Here is a 27,951-nt window from a genome sequence, read left to right on the forward strand (position 1 = left end):
CCATCACTTGAACAAATGATTTGATAAACTCATTTTAAAAAAACAAGCATTCAGTTATTTCCCTATTTATTATATAACAATTATTTTACATCATTCAATTAAAAACATTTTGTTTTGTGTATTGGTTGGTTCATTTTTCAAAATCAGCTTTGTGAATGTTTTTCTCTGTACATGTTCCAATCAATGTTTGATACAAAAAAAAAAACAAAATAAAGCATTCAACTTCACATTTTCTATTAAACTGCTTTCATTTAATACATTTCTGTGTGGAGATTGTCTTGTTGAGCTGAAAAAAAATGTGTAATGTGACTTGAACCACAACCCTCCAGAATAGTATGCTTTATTTACACTGGATTGCTACAGAGTGCATGATCATTAAAAAGTAGGAGAAACTGAAAAAAAGTAGATAATCAAGAAAGCAGAGTAATAAGCCTGCATAAGAATTTCATTTGACTTTACTTTTGCTATAGTGGAAAAGTAGAATCCATATGGAATACTTACAATAATATAGTTTACTTCTAAGGGGAATTAACTTCTTCAAGCAATACAGAAATAAGTTGAAGTATTGTTTGCGTTACCTCCCCTGATAACTTTAGTTATTAATTTTGTCACCTGTGTAGCTGTTTCTCGACTACATGGTGATGTAGTCTCGTAGAGTAGCCTCATTCTTATTGCATTTTTTTTTACAAGCTTTTTTTAACTTGCTTCCTCGTCCAGGCGACGTCATAGATCGAAACGCTTGAGCATAATTTCGGGCACTTCTAACTGACAGATTCGTTTTAAAGTTGGCACGTGGGTGAAGACATGAAGACAGTGCAATCTGACATTAAATTTGACTTAATTAATTGTATGCCTAATTAGTTTTTTATGAATTGATTAAAATGTTGTCCAAATTAGTAGGCAGTCTTATCTAGCTATTCCGCACTATTATACGCGTGTTATTATATTCATTAGGTGCAGAATGATTTTTAGTCATGCAACTCTATTGTGAATTTTTTTAAAAATTTAAGTACTAAAAAAATTAATTAAAAAAACGTTTTAATAACAAGCTTTATTTAATAAAATAAAAAGGAGAAAATAAATGATTTTCTTTAAATATATAATAATACACTAGTATTTAAATAACTATAAAGAAAAGCGTAGGTCTCTTCTTAAATAAAGTAGTGGGCGGGGAGGGGGAGGGGGGCTACTATATACCGCACTATTATAGAGGGTGCGCGATAGTTTTAGTCATTTCAACTATCTATGGTATTCAAAATTTTACATATATTTAAAGAAGATTATTATGTTCCTCTTTTAGTGCATTTCTACACTCATAAAAGCTTGGTGTTAAAACGGTTTTTAAATGCATTTTTACAAGATTTTATTTAGCTCGCTCCCTTTGTTGAGCTTCGTAAGTCATCGATCGAAACTGCCGAGCGAAATTTTGACCACTTCTATATGACCAATGTCTTTGAAACTTGGCACGTGGGTCAAGACCCGATGCCAATGCAACCTGACATAAAATTTGACTTAATTTTAAAGAATTAATTAATATAGGCCTGGGCCCTAGGCTTATATTTTCTGTATCAAGAGAAAAAGTGTATAATTTAAGTAACGCCCATTTTAGAAAATGCATTTATTTACCTACAACTAATGCCACTTAGCTGAAATATTAAAATAACACTCATTCTAGAGGAAAATATTAATTCAAATATAAAGTTTTGAATACGGAATACTAATAAAATACTACCTTGATTTGATTATAATAATTAATGGTGACGAAGTTTTTGTAAATTATTACTCCCGTGACCTCTCATGACGTCACATGTACAGTTCACTACAAGTATCAACACTCCAGCTACACAGACGGCAGTGAAAGAGAAACTTGAAACTTAACTTGAAACAGATCTAGATCTAGATCTAGATCTACAAGTCATGTCGTACAATATTTTTATATATTCTCGTTGTGCCTTTCCAGTATTGACTTAATTTATTCTACAATGAATGCGCTTACTAATATATCGTTGGTGGAAGCTAAAATGAATACGGATAAAATATTTAGAAAGGTAAGTTGAACGAATTGATACGATTTGGTTAAACTCCATTTTATTTTAGCGTATTTTATTCTCCGCTGCTTGTTTACCTCCAGTTGAGCGTATTTTATTATAATAACCAAAACACACCATAACATTAGAAAAACACGATTTATTTATTTGTATTGTATTTTTGTTTTAACAAATGAATAAAAAAAAACAAAGAGACTGACTTTGTTTTAGATTTAATTTTGATAAATTAGTATTTTACAGTAGGCCTAGATCTATTAAAATTAAATTTACTTTTGTCAAAACTTGAGAAAAATCCAAATTTAGATTATTGAATGATATGAATGTGCTATGTTCGTGTGTCAGAATTTCCATGGCAATGGGTGAAGTACGTAAACGTAACTCACAATTGCAAGACGGTTAAGTTTGTATTGTTACAAGTATCTCCCAGGCATGATATAAATAAACATTTATGAACTTACAATGACCCCCAAGACTGAGGCCAACACAATTTCAAACAGCTATTGCCCGAGCTTTGACGTATGCTGATAATAAATTAAAGTCTATATGTGAACTCACTGTGAACGATCACATATTTAATTCGAACAGTTCTAATGCTTTTTTTTTTACCTTTTCTAATTAAAAACCACATTCATAAAAATAAAAGTAGATCTAGTGTTTTCCTAACGTTTTTGTGTGTTTCGGTTGTGTTTATAATAAAATACGCTCAACTGGAGGTGAACGTGAAGCGGGGAATAAATACGCTAAAATGGAGTTTTACCCGATATTTTTATTATTTATTTTCACAGAATTCAAAATAACAGTGTGAGTGACATTCTAAGATCTCAATCTAGATAGATCTAGACTCTATAGTCTATATCTATTATTTTTCCGCCTCAGACTCTAGACTTTAGTTTAGTCCAGATCTAGATCTAGCTAGATTTATATCTAGAGTCTAGATCTAGAAATCTAGGGTAATCTATCGTAATTTAAGAAGGTGCATTGAATCGGCCGAGGTTAGTAATGTGAGAAAAAGTTGCCTGGTTGTTATGACTTTAATTTATTGCAAGAAGTAGGCTTATATTGTGATATATTTGCGTCAAATATAATAGATAACTGAATAATAAATCAAATGTAATGGCTAAATAATAAATATATTAATATTATAAATATGGGCCTTGGCCTAGGCAAGAAATTAACTTTAAACAGCAGTGTTTGCTAGGAAGATATATAAACAGCTCTCATCTGTAAATTAGAGTCGTTTCCCCGGAATCTCTAACCTATAATTTTACCCAAAAAAATTAAACAAGATGGCTGTTAAAGTAAAAGAGCTTTGTTGCATCTGATCAAAACATCCCTAGTCTCTATTTATTACTGAAAAGTTTTAATATAATTATTTAATATTTAAAAACAGGTAGGCCTACGAGAAAGAAACATTTTTGTAACTTTCAAAACATAAATCGGGAGAATATTTTCACCAGTTTCAGATAATGGAATCTTCTTTTAAAAAGGGGTGTTAGGTTGCTGGTAGTTAACTAACTAAATACTTTATACACATATGGCTGAGTTGGCTGGGAAATGTCAATGCTGACCCTAACCCCAACCCTGGTCCTACCATACGCCTAACCCTAATTTCAAATCATAAAATTAGTCCAGATTACAATACAAAACTACTAACAACCCAACACACCTATTTTATGGAAGAGTCTATTATCGGACAATGGTATCTATAATCATCCCATAAATCTTCCAAAAAACGTGAAATAATTACTAAAATTTAATGAGGCCCCTTCTTTTCACATAACTAGCCTAGGCCGATTTAACGCACCTAAAAAGATAATTACCAAATCTAGATTAGATCAGATTGTCTAGTCTAAACTTCTAGTGAAGATCTAGATTTAGAGTAGAATCATAGATCTATAGGGGCCTATCTACCTGGAAAATCTATAGCCCAGCTATCTTAGAATCTAGATCTATTTCTAAACTCTAACTAATCTACTCTACTACATTCTAGATCTAGTACTAGAGAATAGATCTAGATTTATCTAGACTCTAGTCTATTCTAGTCTAGATCTCGATTCCAGTTCTAGATGCTATACTCTCTAGAATTAGAATACGATCTATTCTTTTAGTATTCTTAGACTAATTCTAGACTAATTGAGATTTAGAGGATTTTACTATTTTAGAGTGCCTAGCTGCCTTCGGGGGGGGGGGGGGGGGGGGGGGGGGGGGGGGGGTAAGCAAAGCCCCCCCTGAAGAGATGCCTGGAAGAAACTCTGGGTATAGGCCTATAAAATACATTTTTTAAAAATCTGGTGTGATGTTATTGAAATTTAAAATAAATAATAATAGGCATATATAAACCTGACTGTTATTTTTGACTTACTCGATATTGAATGTATTTGATGTTTTATTTATTATTTTCGGTAACTAAACACACTTTGGATATTGTCCAGATAATCCTTGCCCTTGCCCATAAGTTAACCCGCCACCCAAAAAGATTATAATAAAGACGATATAAAACTTGTACATTTAGTTTTTAGCCCTAACCCTAAAGGCGGATGAGGCATAAAACTTGTACTTTTAGTTTTTAACCATAACCCTAAAGGCGGATAACGCATTGTTTTTAAAGCGTGTCTAAATATCAGACATAGTTCAATGTTGTGCGGATGCATTAAATTGGAGCTGGAAAAAAGTCTCACATCGTAACTTTTTGCCAGTGCACTATTTGCATTAATAGCGGGGCTTATCTGGACAAGATCCTTCAATTTTTTAAAAAAAGGTAAAAACAATTTGGTTATTTATATCACACAAATTGTAAACAAAAATGGCTGAACCAGGCTGATCACTGAGTTCCTATACAGCCAATCAATGTTTAACTTACAAATGTCAAGTTATAACTTAGGCTTGGTCAAAATAAAATGTAGTCACTTGAAGTTATTTTCAAGTTCTCTGGATTTGCAACTTTTATTACATTGATTCTATAAATATTGAATTTCTGAATTATTTTCAGGCTTAATTCTTTAAAATATTTGTAAACAATTTTACTGCCTCTTTGATGGCAAAATGTAAAACAAAATACATTTTTTTAATCTGTTAACAATAATGGTCGAACCCAACTCGTCTAACTAGGCAGCTTCCATTTTAGATGTAGATGACACTAGTAAGGGCAGCTCTCCCACCTGTCAACACTCTGTTACTTGTTGATGTGTGAACATATGTTTTGGTTGGAGGACTAAGTTTTCATTTTATTGTGATTGTGGTTTTATTGTGATTGTGGTTTAAATAAATGCAATGGTTAGTGCTTAGTTTTTCACAACTCTAGACTAGCTATATAATCGTATGTGGGTAATGTTTTTCTAAGCCTTTTCTTTTTTTTTTATTTGGTATCATTAATTCAGTTGAAAGCAAGTTATAATAGATTTAAAAAGTACTTTAGGTAACTGACATTCACACAATATTCGTCATTGTGAAAACATAATTTTTTGTTCGTTTCAAGTTGGAAAAAATCCCTTTTTAAATAATTGAAATGAATGTATTCTTTATCTTGAAAGTATAAAAATCATAACCACTCCTAAGAATCTCCCTTTGTATCCATATAATAATGTCCCAAGGTTCACTCTGTGTGTTTGAATGGTAAATCTGTGAATAGTGTTACCATTCTACATTACAATGTAGCATGTCCATTTGTTATAATTTAACTGCCAGAACTAATACTGTCCTGATTTAATTATGTTCACACCAGTTACTTTCACCTTTATGGACTCATCTGGTGTATTTTATTTATAGCTGCAAGCATAAATAATTGACAAGTTTAGACTTTGTTCAATGTAGCCTACTTGTTTATATAGACAGTTACATTCCAGGCATTCCTGGAACACCCTTTCTAACTATTGAGACTAAGGTACTGATTTGTATGTTTGCTTCATTCTCTTCCATATGCTCAATAGTTTGTGTATATCTTGTTGAACTTGACAGTAGTTGTAAGAAGGTTTTGCCCAACAGAAGATAAACAACTGGCTCCAGTACTAGATGTATCTAATGTATTATGTTAAAATGTAATTTAACCCCGGATTTGGTGTCCAGTAACTAGAGTGGCTTTCCTAACCATTTTCTGTGCCAACACAACTGAAACATTGTTTGAATTCAGATGACAGTACAAGGCAAATGCTAGGGCCATACTATAATATATTTAGAAGCTAGTCAGATAGCAAGGGAACAAAGCATTCTTTCATAGTAGATCCCCGTTGGCGTTTGATAAATTAGGGCTAGGTTTTTTTCAAAGATAAGTGATTTTTTAAAATTCTTTCTATGGTTGCATTCCAGGATATGTTATTGCGTATGTTCACTTACAATAAAAACGGGCTTGTTCGTTTTTCACTGTGCGTGGTCACATTCCATTAAAAGGAGCTTAACGCAAGAAATAACGCAGTAGCCTAGAAAAGTGGTATACAGAAGTATGGCGTGGTTGTGATTGCATCTTTCGCAAATGACACGCATGCGTACACCCACACAGATAAAGCTATTGTCTGCCTGTAAAAAAAAAATATTTGTTTAACCCTTACAAAAAACACAGCAGTGTAAATATATGACTCACGATAATGTTGTGTGATATGATAACTTGCGTAAACACTTTAGGCTTAGGGTACGTCGTAGCTAGCCTATTTTTTCACATGGCTTCAATTGTTTAAGTCGCTATACCATGAAAGAATCATCTTTAGGCCTAGCGATCCTTTGGGCAGATAAGTAGAGTTCATATGAAGGGGAGGTGTGGTCAACACCCATGTATCTTCCAGGTTTTCTTCTCCGTGGGGGGGGGGGGGGGGGACTGTTAAAAGCATATTTTCTATATAAATTCCATTTATATTGTATGACATTAGTCAAGAGTGAGCCGGTGGGGCAACTAGAGTTTCTTCCAGGCATCTCTTCGGGGGGGCGAAGCCCCCCCGAAAAATTTTTACCGCTCCCCCGAACGAAATGAAATTTATATAATTTATATAGAAAATATATACTTTTAACAGTGTCCGCCCCCCCCGAAGAAAGTTTACCGCCCCCCCGAAGATTTCAAGTGCCCCCCCGGAGAAAAAAGTCTGGAAGAAACACTGGGGGCAACTGAACGACATGGAGTCGACTGAGTCTAGCTCTGACCATGCTATTGTCTTGTCAAATACACAAATCGTTTCTCAACTATTCAGTGCAGTATTCTGATCAAAATAATGCGATTTCCATGAATATTTTGTTCTTGCTCTAAATGTAACACAAGGCAATATACTGTTTAGGAAGTAGTTTGTTTTATCTGGTGCTATAACTCAGGAGGTCGCCCCCCCCCCCATATATATATATATATAGGTAGTTAGGTAGAGAGAGAGAACGAGATCTAGATGTATCATCACACTAATGATGCAATTAATTTGTATTCTGACCCACATGCTTGTATACCGTCACTTCACTATTGCTTCACAACTGTAGTAGTATCTGATGCGGAAAAGTTACGCCTATTCTTTGTCCTTTTCGTCATGTCATGTATATTTTTCCGCTGCTTGTGTTCATCGTTTTTACTACGATTTCAGACTCAGCTACAATTCGTTTAACTGCTATTGCTGAAACGATGCTATAAGTTTACGATTATGTTTACAGATAGTGTTACGTTTACATTTTCACAAACACTATTGTCAATATTAGAGGTAAGAATTAAGAGTAGATGCGTCTGGAGATACTGCCTCTATTTCTCGCTGAGTCTTCCGATGTGGTTTAGTGTCGCACAGTCCACAACCCTACATGTATATATTACCGGTTTTTTTTCTGGGGGGGGGGGGGGGGTTATGCTAATCTACACGTGACTTGGCGTTCTATCTGTTTCACGGTTCCAGTTTCCTGGCCATCCCATCCTCCAGTTGTTGCAATGGGTCATGTCCCTCACGTTTAGCCCTCTCACCGAGCTTGTCCACAGTGGAGTTGTCTCCCCCAGTTAGACCACCATATCACAGTGTCACCACTAGTGTGAATAGAGTAGGTCTATGTGCCTAGCTTGCTTTAGCCAGCTGTCCTGAAGCGTACAGCCTAAAACGCAGCTAAATTGCCACGCCTTGCGACAGGTACTCTGTTGACATTAGTCACTTGGTACAGTAAACTCATTTTCCCCATTTTATTATCTTAGTACTTAGTACCGACTTGAACACTCACTGCACATTTTATAGTACGATACTGGGAGCTCATAATTTTTTATTTACTTTTTTTTTTTACCTTCTCGTACACGGGGTATAGGGTGAAGAATTGTAATCGTGCTGAAAATCGAAATCATTTACAGCATCCCTAAGTCGGAAAAAAACCAACTTTGCTATCTTGTCTATATATATGTGTGTGTGTTTGTGTATGAACACAATAATTTGAGTACAGTTTCAGTTAGGTGCAATATATTGCATATAGGCCTATAAATATTAGACTTTACATAGTTTCCTGTCAGATTTTGGGCTATTTTTGATTCCCGGAAGTGGTACTTTTTTATATCCGGTTTTTTTCAAAAACCATCTGAATTAGATAATTTGATACCATATTCCCCACAATGCAGCCTATTCTAAGAACGTTTAGGCCTAGCCTATATGTGATTTCACGAAAACCGAGCGGTTTTTTTTTTTCAAAACAAATCTACCATTTTCAATGACCGATTCCGATTGAAGTGCCTTTCCAACCCTTGCTTGTTATGTAGATTCCAGTCACTTTCACCTATTTTCACTATCCTAATATATAAAAGACCATGTGCGCACTTATCTCTCTCTTTCTCACTCACTCACATTGCGTTTTGACCATTAACTATTTTATAAAATTTAGGATATTGGTAGCCTTTGTTTATTTAAATGTACCGAATTTTTAGCTATTTAATTATTTCTTTGTTTTGTCACTAATATCTCAACGTGTAGTGTTGCATTTTGATCAATAACTATTTTATAACTTATTATTTCCAAATATGTATAACATTAAAAATATATAGGCCTATAATTCACGTGAAACGGGAACCGATGGCTAGTAACTATAAATTATAAATACATTTTAAAAATTGGGTTCACCAGGAGCATTCCATTTCAGAAACGTGGATCTTGTAAATGTCTCTCTCACCCGACGCTATAAGCAAACACAGCCTATTTGTTATAATATAATACTTGAATGTTGGCTTATTAACATCGAATATACAATAGTAACATATTTAGTGGTATGGAATTTTTAAAAAAAAATAGTGTCTTCGTTGGCGCGCAGTTTTGGACACAAATGGGCGTTGCTTGTTCAGTTATTAGTGCGTTAACCCTTTTGTGGACACTCCAGTTGGCCAAGGCCACATTGACGGGCTCTACACATTAGTCTGTGTGTGACAGTGGAACAGCCCGAGAAAAAGACATCTTGCTCGTTACGTCTCTTCTTCTGTTAACCGTCGTCCTTAGTTACAGGAATTATTTTATTTGGACTTGAGAAGAATGACGATAGTGTTTACATGCGTCTGTAGTTAATTCAATGAAATCAATGCTTTAGTGAATCGATACGTTTGTTATCTTGCCAGTCTCAAGTTTGATACATTCATTGTATAAAGTATGTTTGTTTTCACTGCGCCTTTTCAACACGTGTTTTATCGTATGATAATTGTCGTGTGTTTGAGATCTAACATAACATATGCCGCGAAAAGACCTCTTTGTCTTGTGAGGGATTGTGTACCGGACTAGGTAGAGACGGGTACAATCTTCTAAACTAAACATTCCGCTCTTGTCTGTGTGTGCTTGTTATTTGAAAACACCACTGAGTTATTCCCACCACATTTACATAAACTATTACAATGATTTAACTCACGTGGATGGTCACCGTAGTTCCTGGTCAACCGCACACCTCAGAAGTAATAGGTCTCCACAAGGAAATCTCAGAAACGGCCAATGTCCAAATTATTAGCTCTTTTTATGTAGCTTGGAGCCGTCTAATGCACGCAGTATACGCTTCAGAGACGGGTGGACAATTTACACCGTACCAAATTGTTCTCTACCCGTTCTTAATATCATACCATTTGATGCTTTCCATTTAGAAATACTATTTTTAATCTAGATCTACTACCCACCACCACTCCACTGAATAAACTTTTCGAAAACGCTTGACAATACCACGACTAAGCACAGAAGGTGGGGGGAGGGAAGAAAGACATTTTAGTAACTGATTTTACTCTTAATTGTTTCAACAGCTTCATTCATACATGCTAATAATCAATTTGTATTTGAAGTTCATGTTGATTATACGGTTTTTTTTTTTAAACAAGTCTTAATATTAGCCGCTGATTATGTCAAGATGATGTGGCGGCATTGGTTACATTTAGTTTTTTGTTGGTGTTGTCGTGTTGTGCTGCCTTAAAAATCGTATTATTTTATTGCCAACTAGAGAGGATTTGTGTTGCTCGTCGTAACTGTAGTTTTGAGTGATGGGTCGCGGACAGTCCCAAGGTTTGTTTCATCAATCAAATACCTCTGCCTGCCATATTAGTTTTAGATGTGAATAGTGTACAGAGTGTAAGCTCAATAATTTCGTGCCCAAAAGTTTCACAGTTGAAAGCGATGTTTTATAGTCAGTCCTCATTCATTGGCTCCCTTTGGGGTCGTCCATAAATGACGTCACACTCGTAGGGGGGAGGGGGTCCGTAATTTTGTGACGGTGTGTGCTGAGGGGGGAGGGGTGGGGGGGGGGGGGAAAGGATCAGATGGTGCAACGTCACACTTTTGCATTATAAAAAAGCAATGTTAGAAAACGAAGTTAAACGTTATTTCGCGTTTTAGAAAACTGTTTTAATAAATTGTAATAGGAATCGATTAAAATACTCTATTTTGACAGAGTTCCGAAAAGATTTTGGAAAAAATAACCATGTTTTAAAAAAAAATTCAACTGCAATTTTGAGGGGGGTTGTAGGCCGAGGTGTGACGTCATTTTAGGGGGGGGTCTGGCTTTTTGTGACGATGTGTGACGGAGGGGAGGGGGGGAGGTAAAATCATCATATGTGTGTGTGTGTGTGTGTGCTTTTGTGTGTGTGTGTGCTATTTTACCAAATGTCTCGGTTACTATTCCTGAACGTTACTTGAAGTGTATTGCCCATTAAATTGCCCTTCACATTCCTGTTTTATCTCTGCTGATGGCTAGTGCATGGCCCACCCCTCCCTCACAACACCAGCTTCCCCTGTACTTTCAGTAAAGCCGAACGCCGTCTTACATTCTTTGATTGATCCCATTATTTACTAAATGACGCTGTGTCGTAGCCAACAAGTTTGTGACATACCTTACAGTGAGTGATGTCCTTGACCGCGATAGGTACTCTGTGAACGTATATAATCATTTTTATCATGCATATTTTATAACTGTGTTTGTTTTTTAAATTATAGTTTTTATAGATAATACGTTTAGCTGTTTAAAACTGTCTTGAAGTAGGCTAAGATAAAGGAGAAAGTTTTGTCGTTGCTTGCTAATCTCCTCAGGCGAACCGAACCATTCAATTCATGCCCATTCAATTCATGCGGTCTTCAAATATTTGCCTGTGTGTTCACATTCATTCTACCGTGTCTTCAGTGGCATATTAAAGCTAGATTTGAAATGTATCTTATTTGTTCTTCTGTGTGTTCAATTAGCTGTTACAATTCTTAGACCCACATATTATTTGCTTTTAGTTTTTATCTTTAATGAACATAGGTACCGATGCTTACATAGGCAGTTTTTATCGCTTAAATATTTTAATAGTTTTAATCAATAAACATTAGATTTTTTATACATTCTTCTATCATGTAGCTTATTGAAATAATTATTGTTTTAATACACAAATACTTCTGTTTCTTTTGTTATATTACTTTGAAATCATATGAAAAACATAAAAACTTGACATCCTATCTGTTTTGTTTGTGTGTGTTTCAAGAAGTAGTTTAACAATACTGCAGCACAGTGGAATCCCTTCATATTTCTCGTGTGGCCAGCCAGCATGCGACACAGTCATCCAGAGATTGGGAAATATTGAGTTTCTCACAGTGCACACGTTAGAGAGCAACAGAAAGCTTTATCTTGTTAGAGCATTGGCATGTCGCAGTTGTCAGTGTTAAACATTGTGTTTGCCCCGCGACCACACCGGCGGGCTGTGGCTAGCGCGGATATTTGGATATTTTAACGACGCGTGTTGGCACGCCATGCCCCCACCGCTGCCCGATAAAAGCTCCAAATCATCAGAATGTCCCAGTAGCTACATTTGTCACAGAAATTTTTTTTAAAGAACTAAAAAAAAGTGCTTATCCTTTTTTTAAAAATACCCAACCCATTTTAAAATATAGGGTCACTATTTTCAAGTTTTGGTTAGAGTTATGTGATCGCACCGACCAGAGTGTCAAGTTAGATAAGCTTCTGTTGTTTCATGAAACAAGTGGACGCTGCAAGCATCCAAGTAACGCACTCTTTCCCCGCTGTCTTCCACTGATTTATCCATCTCTGTCGCCACCAGCTAGTCTGTGTGGTCTGAAGGATTCGTCCTAAAACCCTGTTCACTTTTTACAAAGCTTTGCGTAAGGCGTCTTTTAAGTCCAGATCATTTTCTTTTCGCTCTTTTTAGTTTTTGTTTCCGGATAAATTTGTCAATATTTTCCTCACCCTTTCTTCCTGTTTTTAGTTTGTACTGTCAATATCAAACGATTGCACCCACGTCCTTTTTAAAGGAGAGTTCTATTTGTTGAAAAGTAAATTTTATGTGTGTGTGGTTGTGTGTGTATGTATATATATATAGATGGACAGATGGGTAGATAGATAGACAGACTGACTGACTGACAGATAGATAAATAATCATGGGAAAAAACTGAATTCACCTGTTGTAGTAACATGATTTATGTGAAAAAAACTTAATTCACCTGTTGTAGTTACATGATTTATGTGAAAAAAACTTAATTCACCTGTTATAGTAAAATGATTTATGTGAAAAAAACTTAATTCACCTGTTATAGTAACATGATTTATGTGAAAAAAACTTAATTCACCTGTTGTAGTAACATGATTTTAGCATTTGAGTTTTCCTGGCACGTTTGTAACCACCCCTACTTTTGTATGTTCATGTTTAGGGCTCTGATCCCCTGACACAAACAGCCAGAGGCAAACTACAAAATCAGCGCCAGAAACTTAATGAGAAAATTAACAAAGAGCTGAGGATGCGGGCAGGAGCAGAGAACCTTTACAAGTAAGTTATTCTTTAGTGGGGCTGCAGCTATACGTTTTAATTTACTCTGTTTGCACTAGGCAACACCATTTGTTCACATACACGTTATGCAACTGGTGATTGTATGGAGTGGTCACTTGCTGACCAGCATCTAATGGCATTGTGATGTAACTGGTGATTGTATGGAGTGGTCACTTGCTGACCAGCATCTAATGCATTGTGATGTAACTGGCGATTGTATGGGGTGGTCACTTGCTGACCAGCATGTAATGGCACAATTAATGTAACTGGCGATTGTGTGGAGTGGTCACTTGCTGGCCAGCATCTAATGGCATTGTGATGTAACTGGCGATTGTATGGGGTGGTCACTTGCTGGCCAGCATCTAATGGCATTGTGATGCAACTGGTGATTGTATGGAGTGGTCACTTGCTGACCAGCATGTAATGGCACAATTAATGTAACTGGCGATTGTGTGGAGTGGTCACTTGCTGGCCAGCATCTAATGGCATTGTGATGTAACTGGCGATTGTATGGGGTGGTCACTTGCTGACCAGCATCTAATGGCATTGTGATGTAACTGGCGATTGTATGGGGTGGTCACTTGCTGACCAGCATCTAATGGCATTGTGATGTAACTGGCGATTGTATGGAGTGGTCACTTGCTGGCCAGCATCTAATGGCATTGTGATGTAACTGGCGATTGTATGGGGTGGTCACTTGCTGACCAGCATCTAATGGCATTGTGATGTAACTGGCGATTGTATGGGGTGGTCACTTGCTGACCAGCATCTAATGGCATTGTGATGTAACTGGCGATTGTATGGGGTGGTCACTTGCTGACCAGCATCTAATGGCATTGTGATGTAACTGGCGATTGTATGGGGTGGTCACTTGCTGACCAGCATCTAATGGCATTGTGATGTAACTGGCGATTGTATGGGGTGGTCACTTGCTGGCCAGCATCTAATGGCATTGTGATGTAACTGGCGATTGTATGGGGTGGTCACTTGCTGACCAGCATCTAATGGCATTGTGATGTAACTGGCGATTGTATGGGGTGGTCACTTGCTGACCAGCATCTAATGGCATTGTGATGTAACTGGCGATTGTATGGGGTGGTCACTTGCTGACCAGCATCTAATGGCATTGTGATGTAACTGGCGATTGTATGGGGTGGTCACTTGCTGACCAGCATCTAATGGCATTGTGATGTAACTGGCGATTGTATGGGGTGGTCACTTGCTGGCCAGCATCTAATGGCATTGTGATGTAACTGGCGATTGTATGGGGTGGTCACTTGCTGACCAGCATCTAATGGCATTGTGATGTAACTGGCGATTGTATGGGGTGGTCACTTGCTGGCCAGCATCTAATGGCATTGTGATGTAACTGGCGATTGTATGGGGTGGTCACTTGCTGACCAGCATCTAATGGCATTGTGATGTAACTGGCGATTGTATGGGGTGGTCACTTGCTGACCAGCATCTAATGGCATTGTGATGTAACTGGCGATTGTATGGGGTGGTCACTTGCTGACCAGCATCTAATGGCATTGTGATGTAACTGGCGATTGTATGGGGTGGTCACTTGCTGACCAGCATCTAATGGCATTGTGATGTAACTGGCGATTTTGTGGAGTGGTCACTTGCTGACCAGCATGTAATGGCACAAGTGATGTAACTTTGGCGATTGTGTGGAGTGGTCACTAATGTAATGTCCTGTGTGATGTGTCGCTTGTACCTGTCGCGTTGATGTTCCAGAGCTGCCGAGAATAACAAGAAGCTGCGCGACAGGGTGGCCCTGGAGTTGTCCTACTTTAACTCAAACATACAGCTGTTGAAGGAACAGCTGTCAGACATGAACAGTTCTGTTGAGGTCTACCAACATGAAAAGTGAGTACACTTTTTGACACTCAACTCAATCCTTTTTCTTCTAGTTTCTACCTTTGTTTAAAAACCTAAAACAATAGTTTAAAAAACCTGTTGTACTTTAGGTATCTGACCGCTAATGTGTGCCTTTTATTTCTGCTTTGTGACCAGGACATTTTTTCTTCTATTTCCCAATGTTTACTTTTTACGTGATCACATGTGATAGACACACTTGCCATTTAGAAAATGCATTGATCAAATGTTACTCTATCTGTGAATGCTATAGATAAAAGTTATCATAGAAACTGCTAACTTCGGGCTTGTACTTTTTTTATAAACCCGTGTGGCAGTGTCACAATGATAAGGACAGTAAGACTCTATTAGTACGGAGCTATTTTACAGCCGTACTGTTTAGTTGATTGGCGCCTTTCTACCAAGGTCTCTGTGTTACCGCTTACACTATTTATGTGTTGGTTTCCTGCGTACCGTGTTCTCTGCCTATTTGCATTTGGTCTCCATTTGAAGACAACAACCAACGCACTTACCAGCTTATATTTTTTTTATATATATAATTTTTTAAAATTTTAAACACTTTATATTTATATTTGTTTTCAGAATTTTGAAATAGATTTCTATATTAGAATCGAATAGCGCAACCAAAAAAAAAAAATTAAATTAAACATAGAGCACTAAATAAATACACCAACTTGTGTTGATAGCGCCATGAAATAAATACTTTATTTAGCACTTTGATTTTTTTTTTTTTTTTTTTTTAAATATCTGGTTACATTGCATTGTCATCCCCATTGTTATTGGTTCGAAATTTCCGACCCCTAAGACAAAAGCATTAAGCGCCAGACCTAGTTATCTAAAGGCTTGTAAATAGCGCGTTCAGGCCGAAGTTATCTCTCCTTGTGGTCTTGTAGTCTTACTGTAGTCTTTGTTACACTCTCCTCTGGTGTAACCCTACCACATTTTTTCCTGGTCGCCAGGAATATTTCCATTCTATACCAACATTAACTCTAATTGCTAATCGTGTCCTAACATCTGTTTAGACAACAACAAAAACTTTCTAGTGAATATTTTTTACACGAATTATTTTACTTGTACAGAACTATTTTTACTCAACACTGTAGACATGGTTTGAAACCTCGTGCAAGGGTAAATTCTATTTCCTTTTTCAACCAGTTATGATGTATTTTTGGTTCACCAGCATTAGAAATCAATAGAGCGAGTTGATTCAGATAAACTTTTTATTTCAGGGTGCGTATGATGATGTATCGATACTGGCGATATTTGACCGTCACATAATCGATAGTCCCACAGTTAGTTGAGATGTTGGGTTTCACGCTGTCGCAGTTGTAACGTACATAAACATTGTCTAAACCCCTTGAAGGCTTCCCGTTATAGCGCTACTAATGTTCGGTTGCTGATGCCCCAGTTTAAAATATAACACCAGGGGTTACCATAAGGAATGAGGTCTATTGGGGGGGGGGGGGGCGCTCAGTGCCGCAATACATCGGCTGTATTGTGTGTGCTACAGATCTTTGACGATGTGTGACTGTACTACATATCTATGACGATGTGTGACTGTACTACATATCTATGACGATGTATGTCTGTACTACATATCTATGACGATGTGTGACTGTACTACATATCTATGACGATGTGTGATTGTACTACATATCTATGACGATGTGTGATTGTACTACATATCTATGACGATGTGTGACTGTACTACATATCTATGACGATGTATGTCTGTACTACATATCTATGACGATGTGTGACTGTACTACATATCTATGACGATGTGTGACTGTACTACATATCTATGACGATGTATGTCTGTACTACATATCTATGACGATGTGTGACTGTACTACATATCTATGACGATGTGTGACTGTACTACATATCTATGACGATGTGTGACTGTACTACATATCTATGACGATGTGTGATTGTACTACATATCTATGACGATGTATGTCTGTACTACATATCTATGACGATGTGTGATTGTATGTTATAGATGTATGACTGTATGTTATAGATCTATGACGATGTGTGACTGTATGTCGAAGACTTCCAGATTTGACGAGACTGCCATGCCCGCATTTGTTACCTGATCTCCTTGTACACTCGTGTCAACATGTGCGGACTGGTTTTTTTGGCCACTGCCCAAGTCTGTGTCACATAGGTGGAGATGTTTCTTGTTGTTGTCCCCTAGTACTATACACGGTTCGTACGTGGTCTGGTAAAGTCTTGAATTTAGAAAAGTGAATTTCAGACTTTAAAAAGTCTGGAAAATCGCTAGTTTTTGAAAGTCTGGAATCTAGTTTTAGAAACGAAACTTTTCCACGAAGTCCATATTTTCCGACTAACAAAATGGCTATACATTTTTTCCCCGCACTATAGCGGGTCTACCCTGTGTAATGTGTTATGACGCCGTGTTTCTTCCAGACTATTTTCTCCGGGGGAGGGGGGGGGACACTGTTAAAAATATATATTTTCTATATAAATTAATATAAATTTCATTTCGTTCGGGGGGGGGGGGGGGCGGTAGAATAGATGCCTGGAAGAAACTCTGTTATGACGTTTTATCGCAGGTTCGCTGAATAAACCCGATTGCTCAGTTACTACGTCATTGGGAGGGGAAGTGGGAGGGAAGAGATACTTTGTTGCTCGACTGACCGTGTAAAGAGTATTTAAAATGGTGATTTAATGAAAGAACGATCGCCCTCAACAATGTTAGGCTCGAGTTTACCCGCTATTTTTCCTTACGTTTGTCTGAGTTAACAGGCAGGCCGTTATAAAAAAATTATGGGGGAGGTGTATGAGTGGTAGTTTAGATATAATTTATATATCTGTGTTTTTAATCCCCTTTCTGTTAAACAGTATTAGAAATCTTTGCAAATGCTGACGATTAGGGCTAGACTAACCCATCCCTCCTTGTAAGTACGGTCACTTGTCGAACTCACCGTGACACCAAGTACGCTGTTGTTACTGCTTGGCTGGGGGGGGGGGGGGGGGAATAAAAGTCACATCACAATTCATGCTATGACGTATTAAAAGCACACTGAAATCTAGACTACCATGACCTCACAGTGACCTCTTCGCCGTGTCTTTTTACAGGGGGAGGGGACTATACAGGCACTTTTTAATTGCAGACTAAAGTTTCTCAGCTGTACTGTAAGCTTAAACAATGAATGATGTGGTTACAGCCTGCAGAATATTTTTTTTTTTTGCTCCTATTTTTCTTTTCAAGTAGCCTATTATATCCAACACTATTTACTAGATATAGGATCTATAGGACCCTCAGTACTCTAGATGGACATGTTTCTTAGGCTACCTGTAACATTCTCACATTGGGCACCATGATTCTGTAACAAAACTTACTCAAGGCTACCTGTAACATTCTCACATTGGGCACCATGATTCTGTAACAAAACTTACTCAAGGCTACCTGTAACATTCTCACATTGGGCACCATGATTCTGTAACAAAACTTATTCAAGGCTACCAGTAACATTCTCACATTGGCCACCATGATTCTGTAACAAAACTTATTCAAGGCTACCTGTAACATTCTCACATTGGGCACCATGATTCTGTAACAAAACTTATTCAAGGCTACCAGTAACATTCTCACATTGGCCACCATGATTCTGTAACAAAACTTATTCAAGGCTACCTGTAACATTCTCACATTGGGCACCATGATTCTGTAACAAAACTTATTCAAGGCTACCAGTAACATTCTCACATTGGCCACCATGATTCTGTAACAAAACTTATTCAAGGCTACCTGTAACATTCTCACATTGGCCACCATGATTCTGTAACAAAACTTACTCAAGGCTACCTGTAACATTCTCACATTGGCCACCAAGTTTCTGTAACAAAACTTACTCTAGGCTACCTGTAACATTCCAGCTGTCAACACATGGGGTTTTCTCGTGTTTGAAGCAGGTCATTTGCATAATGCAAATATCAGTAGTCACTTCACTAAGGACCTTTCACTTATCACCTCATGGCAATAGCTTGACCAGTGACACTATCAATGTCATGTTTAATACAATCAGTGTACAAACTTAGGTGTGAAGGATTAGTTTGCCTGTGTCCACCCACCAACCCCCCTCCTCCCAAACAAGATGTTGTTTAAGCAGGAAGCTTAAAGTGTCAGTGTTTTCTCTCAGGTCTAGTGGTAGCTGCCAGACTCATCCAACCCACCTTGTATTGAAGGACCTTTAGATTGTCACTGGTGGCCTTTACTGTGTTATCTCCTCACTTGAGTTACCCATGGTTTTCTCATCAAAGGGTCTCTTTAAAACTGGTTGGTTATCAGCTTAGGACAGTACTACACAGTCTATTGGACTACTTTTATGACATTGTTAAAACTGCCAAGGCTCCCTAGAATAGACACACATAAAAAAAAGATTTATAATATAATAGGATTCTTAGAACACAAACCTTTGTAAGGTTTCCCCACTATCAAATATGTCATCTATTTAAAACTAAGTTGCAATAGTTATATTGTATTATGAATGTTACAACTTATTCCCTCTGTACTTGACTAGTTTTATTTCTAGATAACCTCTTGTACAATTTAATTAGTTGTTTGAAGTTTTTTTGCAAAACAATAAAACATAATATCATTGTAACTATTTGTGATAATATCATTGTAACTATCTGTGTGATTGAACATTGCTGTAATGTTAACCTGTCCATTTTTCTACAAATACTTACTGAATACTTTAATGTAAATCTGCCCATTTTTCTACAAATACTTACTGGATACTTTAATGTAAATCTGCCCATTTTTCACAAATTCTTACTGAATACTTTAATGTAAATCTGCCCATTTTTCTACAAATACTTACTGAATACTTTAATGTAAACCTGCCCATTTTTCTACAAATACTTACTGAATACTTTAATGTAAACCTGCCCATTTTTCTACAAATACCTACTGAATAACAAAGATGTTTATTAACAGATGTCCATCACAGCTTTGCTAATCCGAAAGCCTTGAAACTTATCCTGAGTACCCCATGTTACATGACCTGATATATAATATTTGTTTGTCCTTTCTTCTACGGTATTTTTTCCACATTAGCTGTACAAGTATCAGGTGTACACAGAATATTGTTGTGTAGGATTTTGAAAAGGATTTTGTTATTAAAATCTCAGCAAGGGGCCACAATTCAATACACCTATACTTATCCAGCTATTTATGGTTTGCATAAAAAGGCAACCACCTGCACACAAAAAGAAAAAAAAATTTACAGTTTCATTTTTAGCAATTAAAAGTCTTAAAACTTATAATTTTATAAATGTATTTGATAAAATATTCACAATCAAACAACAAATTTTCATAAAATTTGAGATAGACCTTAAAAATTCATTGAATCTTTTCAGCTCTTCCAGCAATACACCTTTGATACCTCTAGGGTTGAAAGAGACAACACGAATTGATTTTTCTATGGCATTTAAAGTAAGTTAGTGTGTTTGATGTATGATCTTTTACCTAAACATTGAATATTTGGTTTTTAACCATTAATTTAAAGCATCACATATGCCTACATATTTTTTTTTAAATAGGATGAAATATTGGAGCATTACAGCGAAGATGGAAATAAATACAGTAAAGAAATACAAGAACTTTGTGATTTAAGGGAGGTAGGTGAATCTTGGTGTCTCAGTGACAAATGCAATGACCATTCGGTTTAAGATCAACCTTTATACATTTAAACCTTACACTGAAAATTATATATATATACATATATACATACATATATATAAATATATATATATATATATTATATATAAATACACACAAATATATATATTATTATTAATAGACCATTAAATGATTGTGCTTTGGAAATCCAAGCACAAAGCCTTCTCTCCACACTGCTGATGGACCCATTGGGCAGGATGTTATCCATACATTTTGGAATCAGCTGTGTTGCAGGAGTTGCCCAAAGGAAACCAGAGTTGGTCATCCCATCGCCTAAGAGGCGCAACTATTCTTTGTTTTGGAGTTTTCTCTCCTAGATTGATTGCTGACCTGAGCTGACAAGCCTCATCTGCCCTAGGGTTTGAACTTGTGACTTTTGGGTTAACAGCTGTGTGCTTACCCGCCCAAGCACCCTGACCCTGAAAAAAAAATAAACCGGGAGTGATCTCCCCTAAACTTTCTCGAATATTCTTATATAAAATAACAGGGGATGGGAACTCGGGCTATAGGCATGATTTTTAATCCATTTTAAATACTTAAAGTTTTAAAAATAGAATAAAATCTCGTTGACAAATTAATTGCACACCAAGTGAACGCCAAATAAAAAAGCGCATAATAGTGCACAATATTATTAGTACTTTTAAAATTTACATTAGTTTTTTGAGAAATCGGAAGTAGCGTAAATTACTACTTCCAGTCAACGGAAATTACTCAAAATTTAACAGAAGGTAGAGAATCAGATCTTTTACTTACATGTGAAATTTCATTTATCTATCTGAAATAGTACTCAAGTTATAGGCTTTTGAAAAATTCAAAGTAGGAAAAGTACCACTTCCGGTTATCGGAAATCGCTCAAAAGTTGATACGGATCTACGATTTTGATAAAATACTTATATATGAAATTTCATCAACCTAGCTGTAACGGTACTCAAGTTATCGTGTTTACACACGGACAGACAGACAGACAGGCACACAGACATACGGACAAGATTGCAAAATCATGTTTTTCCGTATCAGTGAGGTGTAAAACGTCGAGATTTTTACAAATCTTGATTTTTTATTTTTTTTTTGCACGATTACAAGACTTTCTCTATACTTCGTATATACGAGAAAGTAAATATGAGCATCAATATATGATTTAAATGAGACTAACCATGTTTTGATCTCCAGGCTGTGCGTACACCTGAAAGAAGCCATGCTGGTGTGGAACTTTTAATGGAATATTTTAACCAGCTCAGCTACTTAGAGAAGCGCTTTTTCTCTGGTAAACGCAACTTACCTTTGTACTTTCATTGGTAAGTCTGGAATTAAACTTGAGCAAAAAAAAAAAATTAAAAATATATATTCCAGTTGATAAGGTGCTTGATTTATCTATCCATCAATGGGCAAAACATTTTCATTTAGGTTTTACAATGAACCAAAAATACGATATTAGGAAAGCATGAAATACATTAAATTATGACATGGTTAATATGAAGATTAGTTCTGGACTTAAAAATCCTTCAATTCTCTTTCGCTGCAGGTATGATTGTTTAACAGGTATACCTGATACACAAAAGTCCATTGGATTTGAAAAGGGGAGCATCTTGTATAATATTGGAGCATTGTACACACAGATAGCTTGTAAACAGGTCTGTTGATTCACTCTTACTTGAAATTCTTTGAATGCTCATGTGCTTAGGATTTTGAAGTTTTTGATTAATCTTTAAAATAATTAATGTATTTTCTTAGTTTGTAAGAAATGGAATGAACTGAAGCAACTTATCAATGTTTGTATTCCTTAAAACAGGATAGAACAATAAAAGAAGGATTAGTACAGGCCATTGTAAACTTTGAGAAGGCAGCTGGAGCATTCAAGTACTTAGAAAACAGATTTAGTTCAGCTCCCAGTCAGGACATGCAGCCAGATACATTGGCCATGTTGGGCTCCTTAATGCTGGTAACTGTCCTTTTAGTATAACATGTGTTTAACTTTGGCTATGCTGGTAACTGTGCTTTTTGTATAACATGTGTTTAACTTTGGCTATGTTGGTAACTGTGCTTTTTGTATAACATGTGTTAAACTTTGGCTATGTTGGTAACTGTCCTATTTGTTGAACATGTGTTTAACTTTGGCTATGTTGGTAACTGTGCTTTTTGTATAACATGTGTTAAACTTTGGCTATGTTGGTAACTGTCCTTTTTGTTGAACATGTGTTTAACTTTGGCTATGCTGGTAACTGTCCTTTTTGTTAAACATGTGTTTAACTTTGGCTATGTTGGTAACTGTCCTATTTGTTGAACATGTGTTTAACTTTGGCTATGTTGGTAACTGTGCTTTTTGTATAACATGTGTTAAACTTTGGCTATGTTGGTAACTGTCCTTTTTGTTGAACATGTGTTTAACTTTGGCTATGCTGGTAACTGTCCTTTTTGTTAAACATGTGTTTAACTTTGGCTATGTTGGTAACTGTGCTTTTTGTATAACATGTGTTTAACTTTGGCTATGTTGGTAACTGTGCTTTTTGTATAACATGTGTTAAACTTTGGCTATGTTGGTAACTGTCCTATTTGTTGAACATGTGTTTAACTTTGGCTATGTTGGTAACTGTGCTTTTTGTATAACATGTGTTAAACTTTGGCTATGTTGGTAACTGTCCTATTTGTTGAACATGTGTTTAACTTTGGCTATGTTGGTAACTGTGCTTTTTGTATAACATGTGTTAAACTTTGGCTATGTTGGTAACTGTCCTTTTTGTTGAACATGTGTTTAACTTTGGCTATGCTGGTAACTGTCCTTTTTGTTAAACATGTGTTTAACTTTGGCTATGTTGGTAACTGTGCTTTTTGTATAACATGTGTTTAACTTTGGCTATGTTGGTAACTGTGCTTTTTGTATAACATGTGTTAAACTTTGGCTATGTTGGTAACTGTCCTATTTGTTGAACATGTGTTTAACTTTGGCTATGTTGGTAACTGTGCTTTTTGTATAACATGTGTTAAACTTTGGCTATGTTGGTAACTGTCCTATTTGTTAAACATGTGTTTAACTTTGGCTATGCTGGTAACTGTCCTATTTGTTGAACATGTGTTTAACTTTGGCTATGTTGGTAACTGTGCTTTTTGTATAACATGTGTTAAACTTTGGCTATGTTGGTAACTGTCCTTTTTGTTGAACATGTGTTTAACTTTGGCTATGTTGGTAACTGTGCTTTTTGTATAACATGTGTTTAACTTTGGCTATGTTGGTAACTGTGCTTTTTGTATAACATGTGTTTAACTTTGGCTATGTTGGTAACTGTTCTTTTTGTTGAACATGTGTTTAACTTTGGCTATGTTGGTAACTGTCCTATTTGTTGAACATGTGTTTAACTTTGGCTATGTTGGTAACTGTCCTATTTGTTAAACATGTGTTTAAAATTGTCCTTAATGTCCTTTATGTTGAACATGTGATAACTTCTTATCCAACTATTTACCATTATCAAACTATGAAAATGTGTTATCCAATTTTTTGTAGGCTCAGGCCCAAGAATGTGTGTTAGAAGACAGACTAATTAGTGGATCCAAGGATGGGGTGTATAACTGTACTCAAATAGCTCACGAGTCAGCTATGGTAGGTTGTGTTTTTATAATCACTTAATTGTTTGCAAGTAATTATCAGATGATACAACTAAAAGGACACCTGTTGATTAACCTAAATATTTTAAATGCTCTCCCTTTCAGGTGTCACAGAAGTATAAGGACACACATAGCAAAATGTGCACTGAACCAATTAAGAGTTACTTGCCTTTCTCATGGCTTTCAATGGCAGAAACAAAGTATCATTTCTATAGAGGATTAGCTCACTACTATGTGGCCTTAGCTCTGTTAGAGCAGAAAGGTAGCTTTTATAGGTTAAGATGTGGTGTATGTTTATCTGTACAATACATTTTATTAAGCATTCTTATAGCAATGTTAACTAGCAGTATTTATTATGTTTAAATCATTCTAAATGGCTGACTTTGGCTGTACCAATAGATAGTTCTGACATGTCATCACTGAAGCTGATGTTTGAGGCTATACATTCAGAAGTTGAACCCAGGGATGAAAATAATGGTCTCAAGCTTCCTGCAACTGAAGAAGAGCGCAAGAATTTAGGTATATAAACTTTTACTGGAGTTGTTGTGTGTAGTTGATGTTGTTGACTCCATCCATGTTTTATATACACAACACTCTTATTTCCTTAGGGCGGGCACATTTACGTGAATCTGTGGTGAATCATGAAGAATCAATCAGAATACACAACTTGTGCAAACAGTTGCGTAAAATTGATACATTCAGAGATATTCTGCAGAAGACACATGAAAGGTAACTTAATAATATAATACATACAAAATATTTTTCTAAGGTTTGCACATAGAAAGAAGAGTCGAGTTGGTGGTGCTGTACTTGTCTTAAGCCTATTATATGGTGCAGTACTTCTCTTTAGGCATTTAGGTGGTGCTATACTTGTCTTTAGGCTACTATACTTGTCTTTAGGCATTTGGGTGATGCTATTATATGGTGCTGTACTTGTCTTTAGGCTATTATATGGTGCTGTACTTGTCTTTATGCTATCTTTAAAATTATAGTATAAAATTTCAAACATGTTCTGTTCTCTGTACAGTGTTTAACTTTATATGTATCTGTATCAGGGCCTTAAACAGGTTCTCTGCTCTTGAAGAAGAAGATGACTTCTCAGAAATGCTCACAGTTACAGAAATAGTGAGCAAGTCAGAACACAACTCACTTGCTGTAGGGCTAGACTTTTCCAAAGTTAAAGTTGTAGATATCTTTAAAAAGCTGGTAAGTGACTTCAACCATCAAAAAAATATTTTTGAGTTATACTTTCTGAGTTAATACTTTATATTTATTTATTTTTTTACAAATTCCTCAACCAGTGTTTCTTTTTAAATTTTTTAATTTATTTAAAGCACCTTTTTAATTTAAAAAAATAATTAAACTGAATGATGTTAAATGTATTTTTAAAATTTGTGGTATGAAAAAAAATGTTTACTTTGTTTTTACAGGGTCCAATAACTGTGTTCAATGCTGCTAATGATTGGTCTGCTCCAAGAACTGTTGTTTTGGAAAGAAAACCCAGTGAAGGATTTGGTTTTAGTGTCAGAGGTGACTCACCAGTCATTATAGCAGACATGGAGGAGGATTCAGTAGCTGCTGTGAGTGTTGATCTTCTCAGACAAACCACCTCAACTAGTTTACCCATAATTGCTGCAATTCTAGAAGAAAGGCGGACACAAAATTTTAAGAGAAATTCATCAACACTTTACCAATCATATATTTTAAGACAAGTGACCTTGTTTTCCAAAGCAGTTATTTAAATGTAATCAATGCCTGCGCTATATTTCTTAGCAAGGTTTGTCCACACTACTGCCCAGTGCTCCAGGGGCGCCCTAGGTGCTCCAGGTCACCCGATCACAGAGGCTCTGGTGGATTTGCTTGGTACAGTTAAACCAAGTAGTTAAACAAGTAGTACCCCTGACCCCATGAAGGATGCCCAGCAGATCCCAGGTGCTAAGATAGCCCCTAGGGAACTCTGGGCTCCAAATTGCACCCTGCATCCCCTCCAAATCAAAAATTGTTCACAGAAACCTTACCAGGAGTATTCTCATCAACTTCCTAAACTTTCATGGCAATTGGGTGAAAGCTGTATTAATGCATTTAAAAAAATGAAAACAGACAAATCCACAGACACACTTTCATTTATATTTTCATTTAGATTTGTGTTTGAAATACTGTCTTAGTATTTAAGTTTAGCCAAACTGCATCAGTATCTTTTCCCTCCCCAGAAATCTGGCATGAAGGTCAAGGACTACATTGTGGCCATTGGTGAAGTTGATACAAAATGGGCAAAGCACGATGAAGTTGTAACTCTGGTTAGACATGCAAACCTTTCACTGACCCTGACCTTGGTGACCCCTGTACCCAAAACCGAAACTTTAACTCAGAGACCTTTTTCCACCATCAGTCTTCCAGCCTCACCCTTGAAGGTATTGTCAAGTTTATGGTACTGTTACAGTATGTACATGGATCGACTGAATTAGTTCACTCTTTGAGTCACCACACAAAGGCTGTGTTCCCCATAATTACTCTATATGCTTTGTTTCAGACTCAGCATCAGAATCACAATGCAGCAACAGAACGTGAAAGAAAAGCCCAGAGCAGGATTAGTGCCCCCTGGATGTTTGTGAGGAGAAACTCAAACAAAGAAAAAAATGGTGAGAGGCCAGCATCTATAGCTGTCCCTATGACAAATGGCAACACCAAGTCTGTCAGTAATGGTAACATGAAAACCATAGCAAATGGAGGAGATGTGGAATTATAGACGTCAAAAACTTCACTGACACTATCAGTAAGTTAAAGACTTGCTAAGAGCATTAAATTTAGAGCTGGCCAAAGGATGAAAGTTAATTGTTTAAAATAACCTGCTGAGTAATAATACTGAAAGTTGGTCACATCTTTCAAATTTCCAACAATCAGATGGTCATCTGAACTTAATTGTCTTTATCACTATTGTTTTAGATAGTCTTCATACTGTCTTGAGTATAACCTTCATCGATTGGGTCACATTTTTATTTTATATATTTATACCAGTCAAAACAAATACACCTGCATTTTGAGAAGCAAATCAAGAAAAATTATATAACTTTTGTAACCATTTGTTAATACTTTTTGTTCAGTTACTGTTTACAAGTAATTACTGTAAAGGGGAAAAGTAATACTATAAACAGGTAGTGTTATTATCTTCACAAATGTGTATTTATGACTGTTTTTACTAAAAAAAAACTGCACATCTGACATTTCCAATCAGTTAATCAATTTAAAAATAGATGTTTTTATGTGCAGGGTATAGCATTCCATGAGTTAACTGAGAGCTATGGTCTTGAGGTAGTCAGGTTGTGATTTTATGATTTAACATACATGCTAAACTTCATTTAGTTAACATTTTTCCGGTGAAGGTTTTTTATAATAAAAAGGTTAGTACATTCCTTGGTTGTGACCTCAAGTTGTTGGTCCAGTCTCAAGCATTGGTAGGAGAGACAGAAGTAAGAAGTTGAAAACAGGGCTTGATCTTTATTCTAGGCCTATAAACAACT

The 27,951-nt window shown here is 36.3% G+C and overlaps 1 protein-coding gene and 1 long non-coding RNA gene across 2 annotated transcripts; one reads left to right on the forward strand and one right to left on the reverse strand.

The window, feature by feature from the left end:
• Window positions 1-208: 208 nt before the first annotated feature.
• LOC131952462 (uncharacterized) lies at window positions 209-1,830 on the reverse strand. Its single transcript, XR_009388540.1, has 3 exons — window positions 1,733-1,830; window positions 613-820; window positions 209-392 (listed from the first exon to the last, which is right to left on the reverse strand). It is a non-coding gene; the product is annotated as an uncharacterized LOC131952462 (long non-coding RNA).
• Window positions 1,827-27,819, forward strand: LOC131952455 (rhophilin-2-B). The gene is made up of 16 exons (XM_059315117.1): window positions 1,827-2,048; window positions 13,124-13,239; window positions 14,980-15,111; window positions 20,515-20,590; window positions 20,698-20,775; window positions 22,007-22,131; window positions 22,359-22,467; window positions 22,626-22,775; window positions 24,333-24,428; window positions 24,539-24,695; window positions 24,833-24,952; window positions 25,042-25,162; window positions 25,489-25,639; window positions 25,864-26,013; window positions 26,644-26,844; window positions 26,964-27,819. The coding sequence occupies exons 1-16, from the start codon at window positions 1,983-1,985 to the stop codon at window positions 27,177-27,179; spliced, it is 2,064 nt and encodes a 687-aa protein (XP_059171100.1). The 5' UTR covers window positions 1,827-1,982; the 3' UTR covers window positions 27,180-27,819.
• The last annotated feature ends 132 nt before the right edge of the window (window positions 27,820-27,951 follow it).

Source organism: Physella acuta, unplaced genomic scaffold (genome assembly GCF_028476545.2).
Source record: "Physella acuta isolate Inbredline_101_S28 unplaced genomic scaffold, ASM2847654v3 ptg000874l, whole genome shotgun sequence".
NCBI classification, from domain to species: Eukaryota; Metazoa; Mollusca; class Gastropoda; family Physidae; genus Physella; species Physella acuta.

Excerpts from the sequence above, each read along its gene's own strand:
- LOC131952455 (XM_059315117.1), top strand. The coding sequence starts at position 1,983 with ATGAATGCGCTTACTAATATATCGTTGGTGGAAGCTAAAATGAATACG. Across the intron at positions 13,240-14,979 it reads GGAGCAGAGAACCTTTACAA|AGCTGCCGAGAATAACAAGA; the intron begins GTAAGTTATTCT and ends TTGATGTTCCAG. Across the intron at positions 20,591-20,697 it reads ATTTTTCTATGGCATTTAAA|GATGAAATATTGGAGCATTA; the intron begins GTAAGTTAGTGT and ends TTTTTTAAATAG.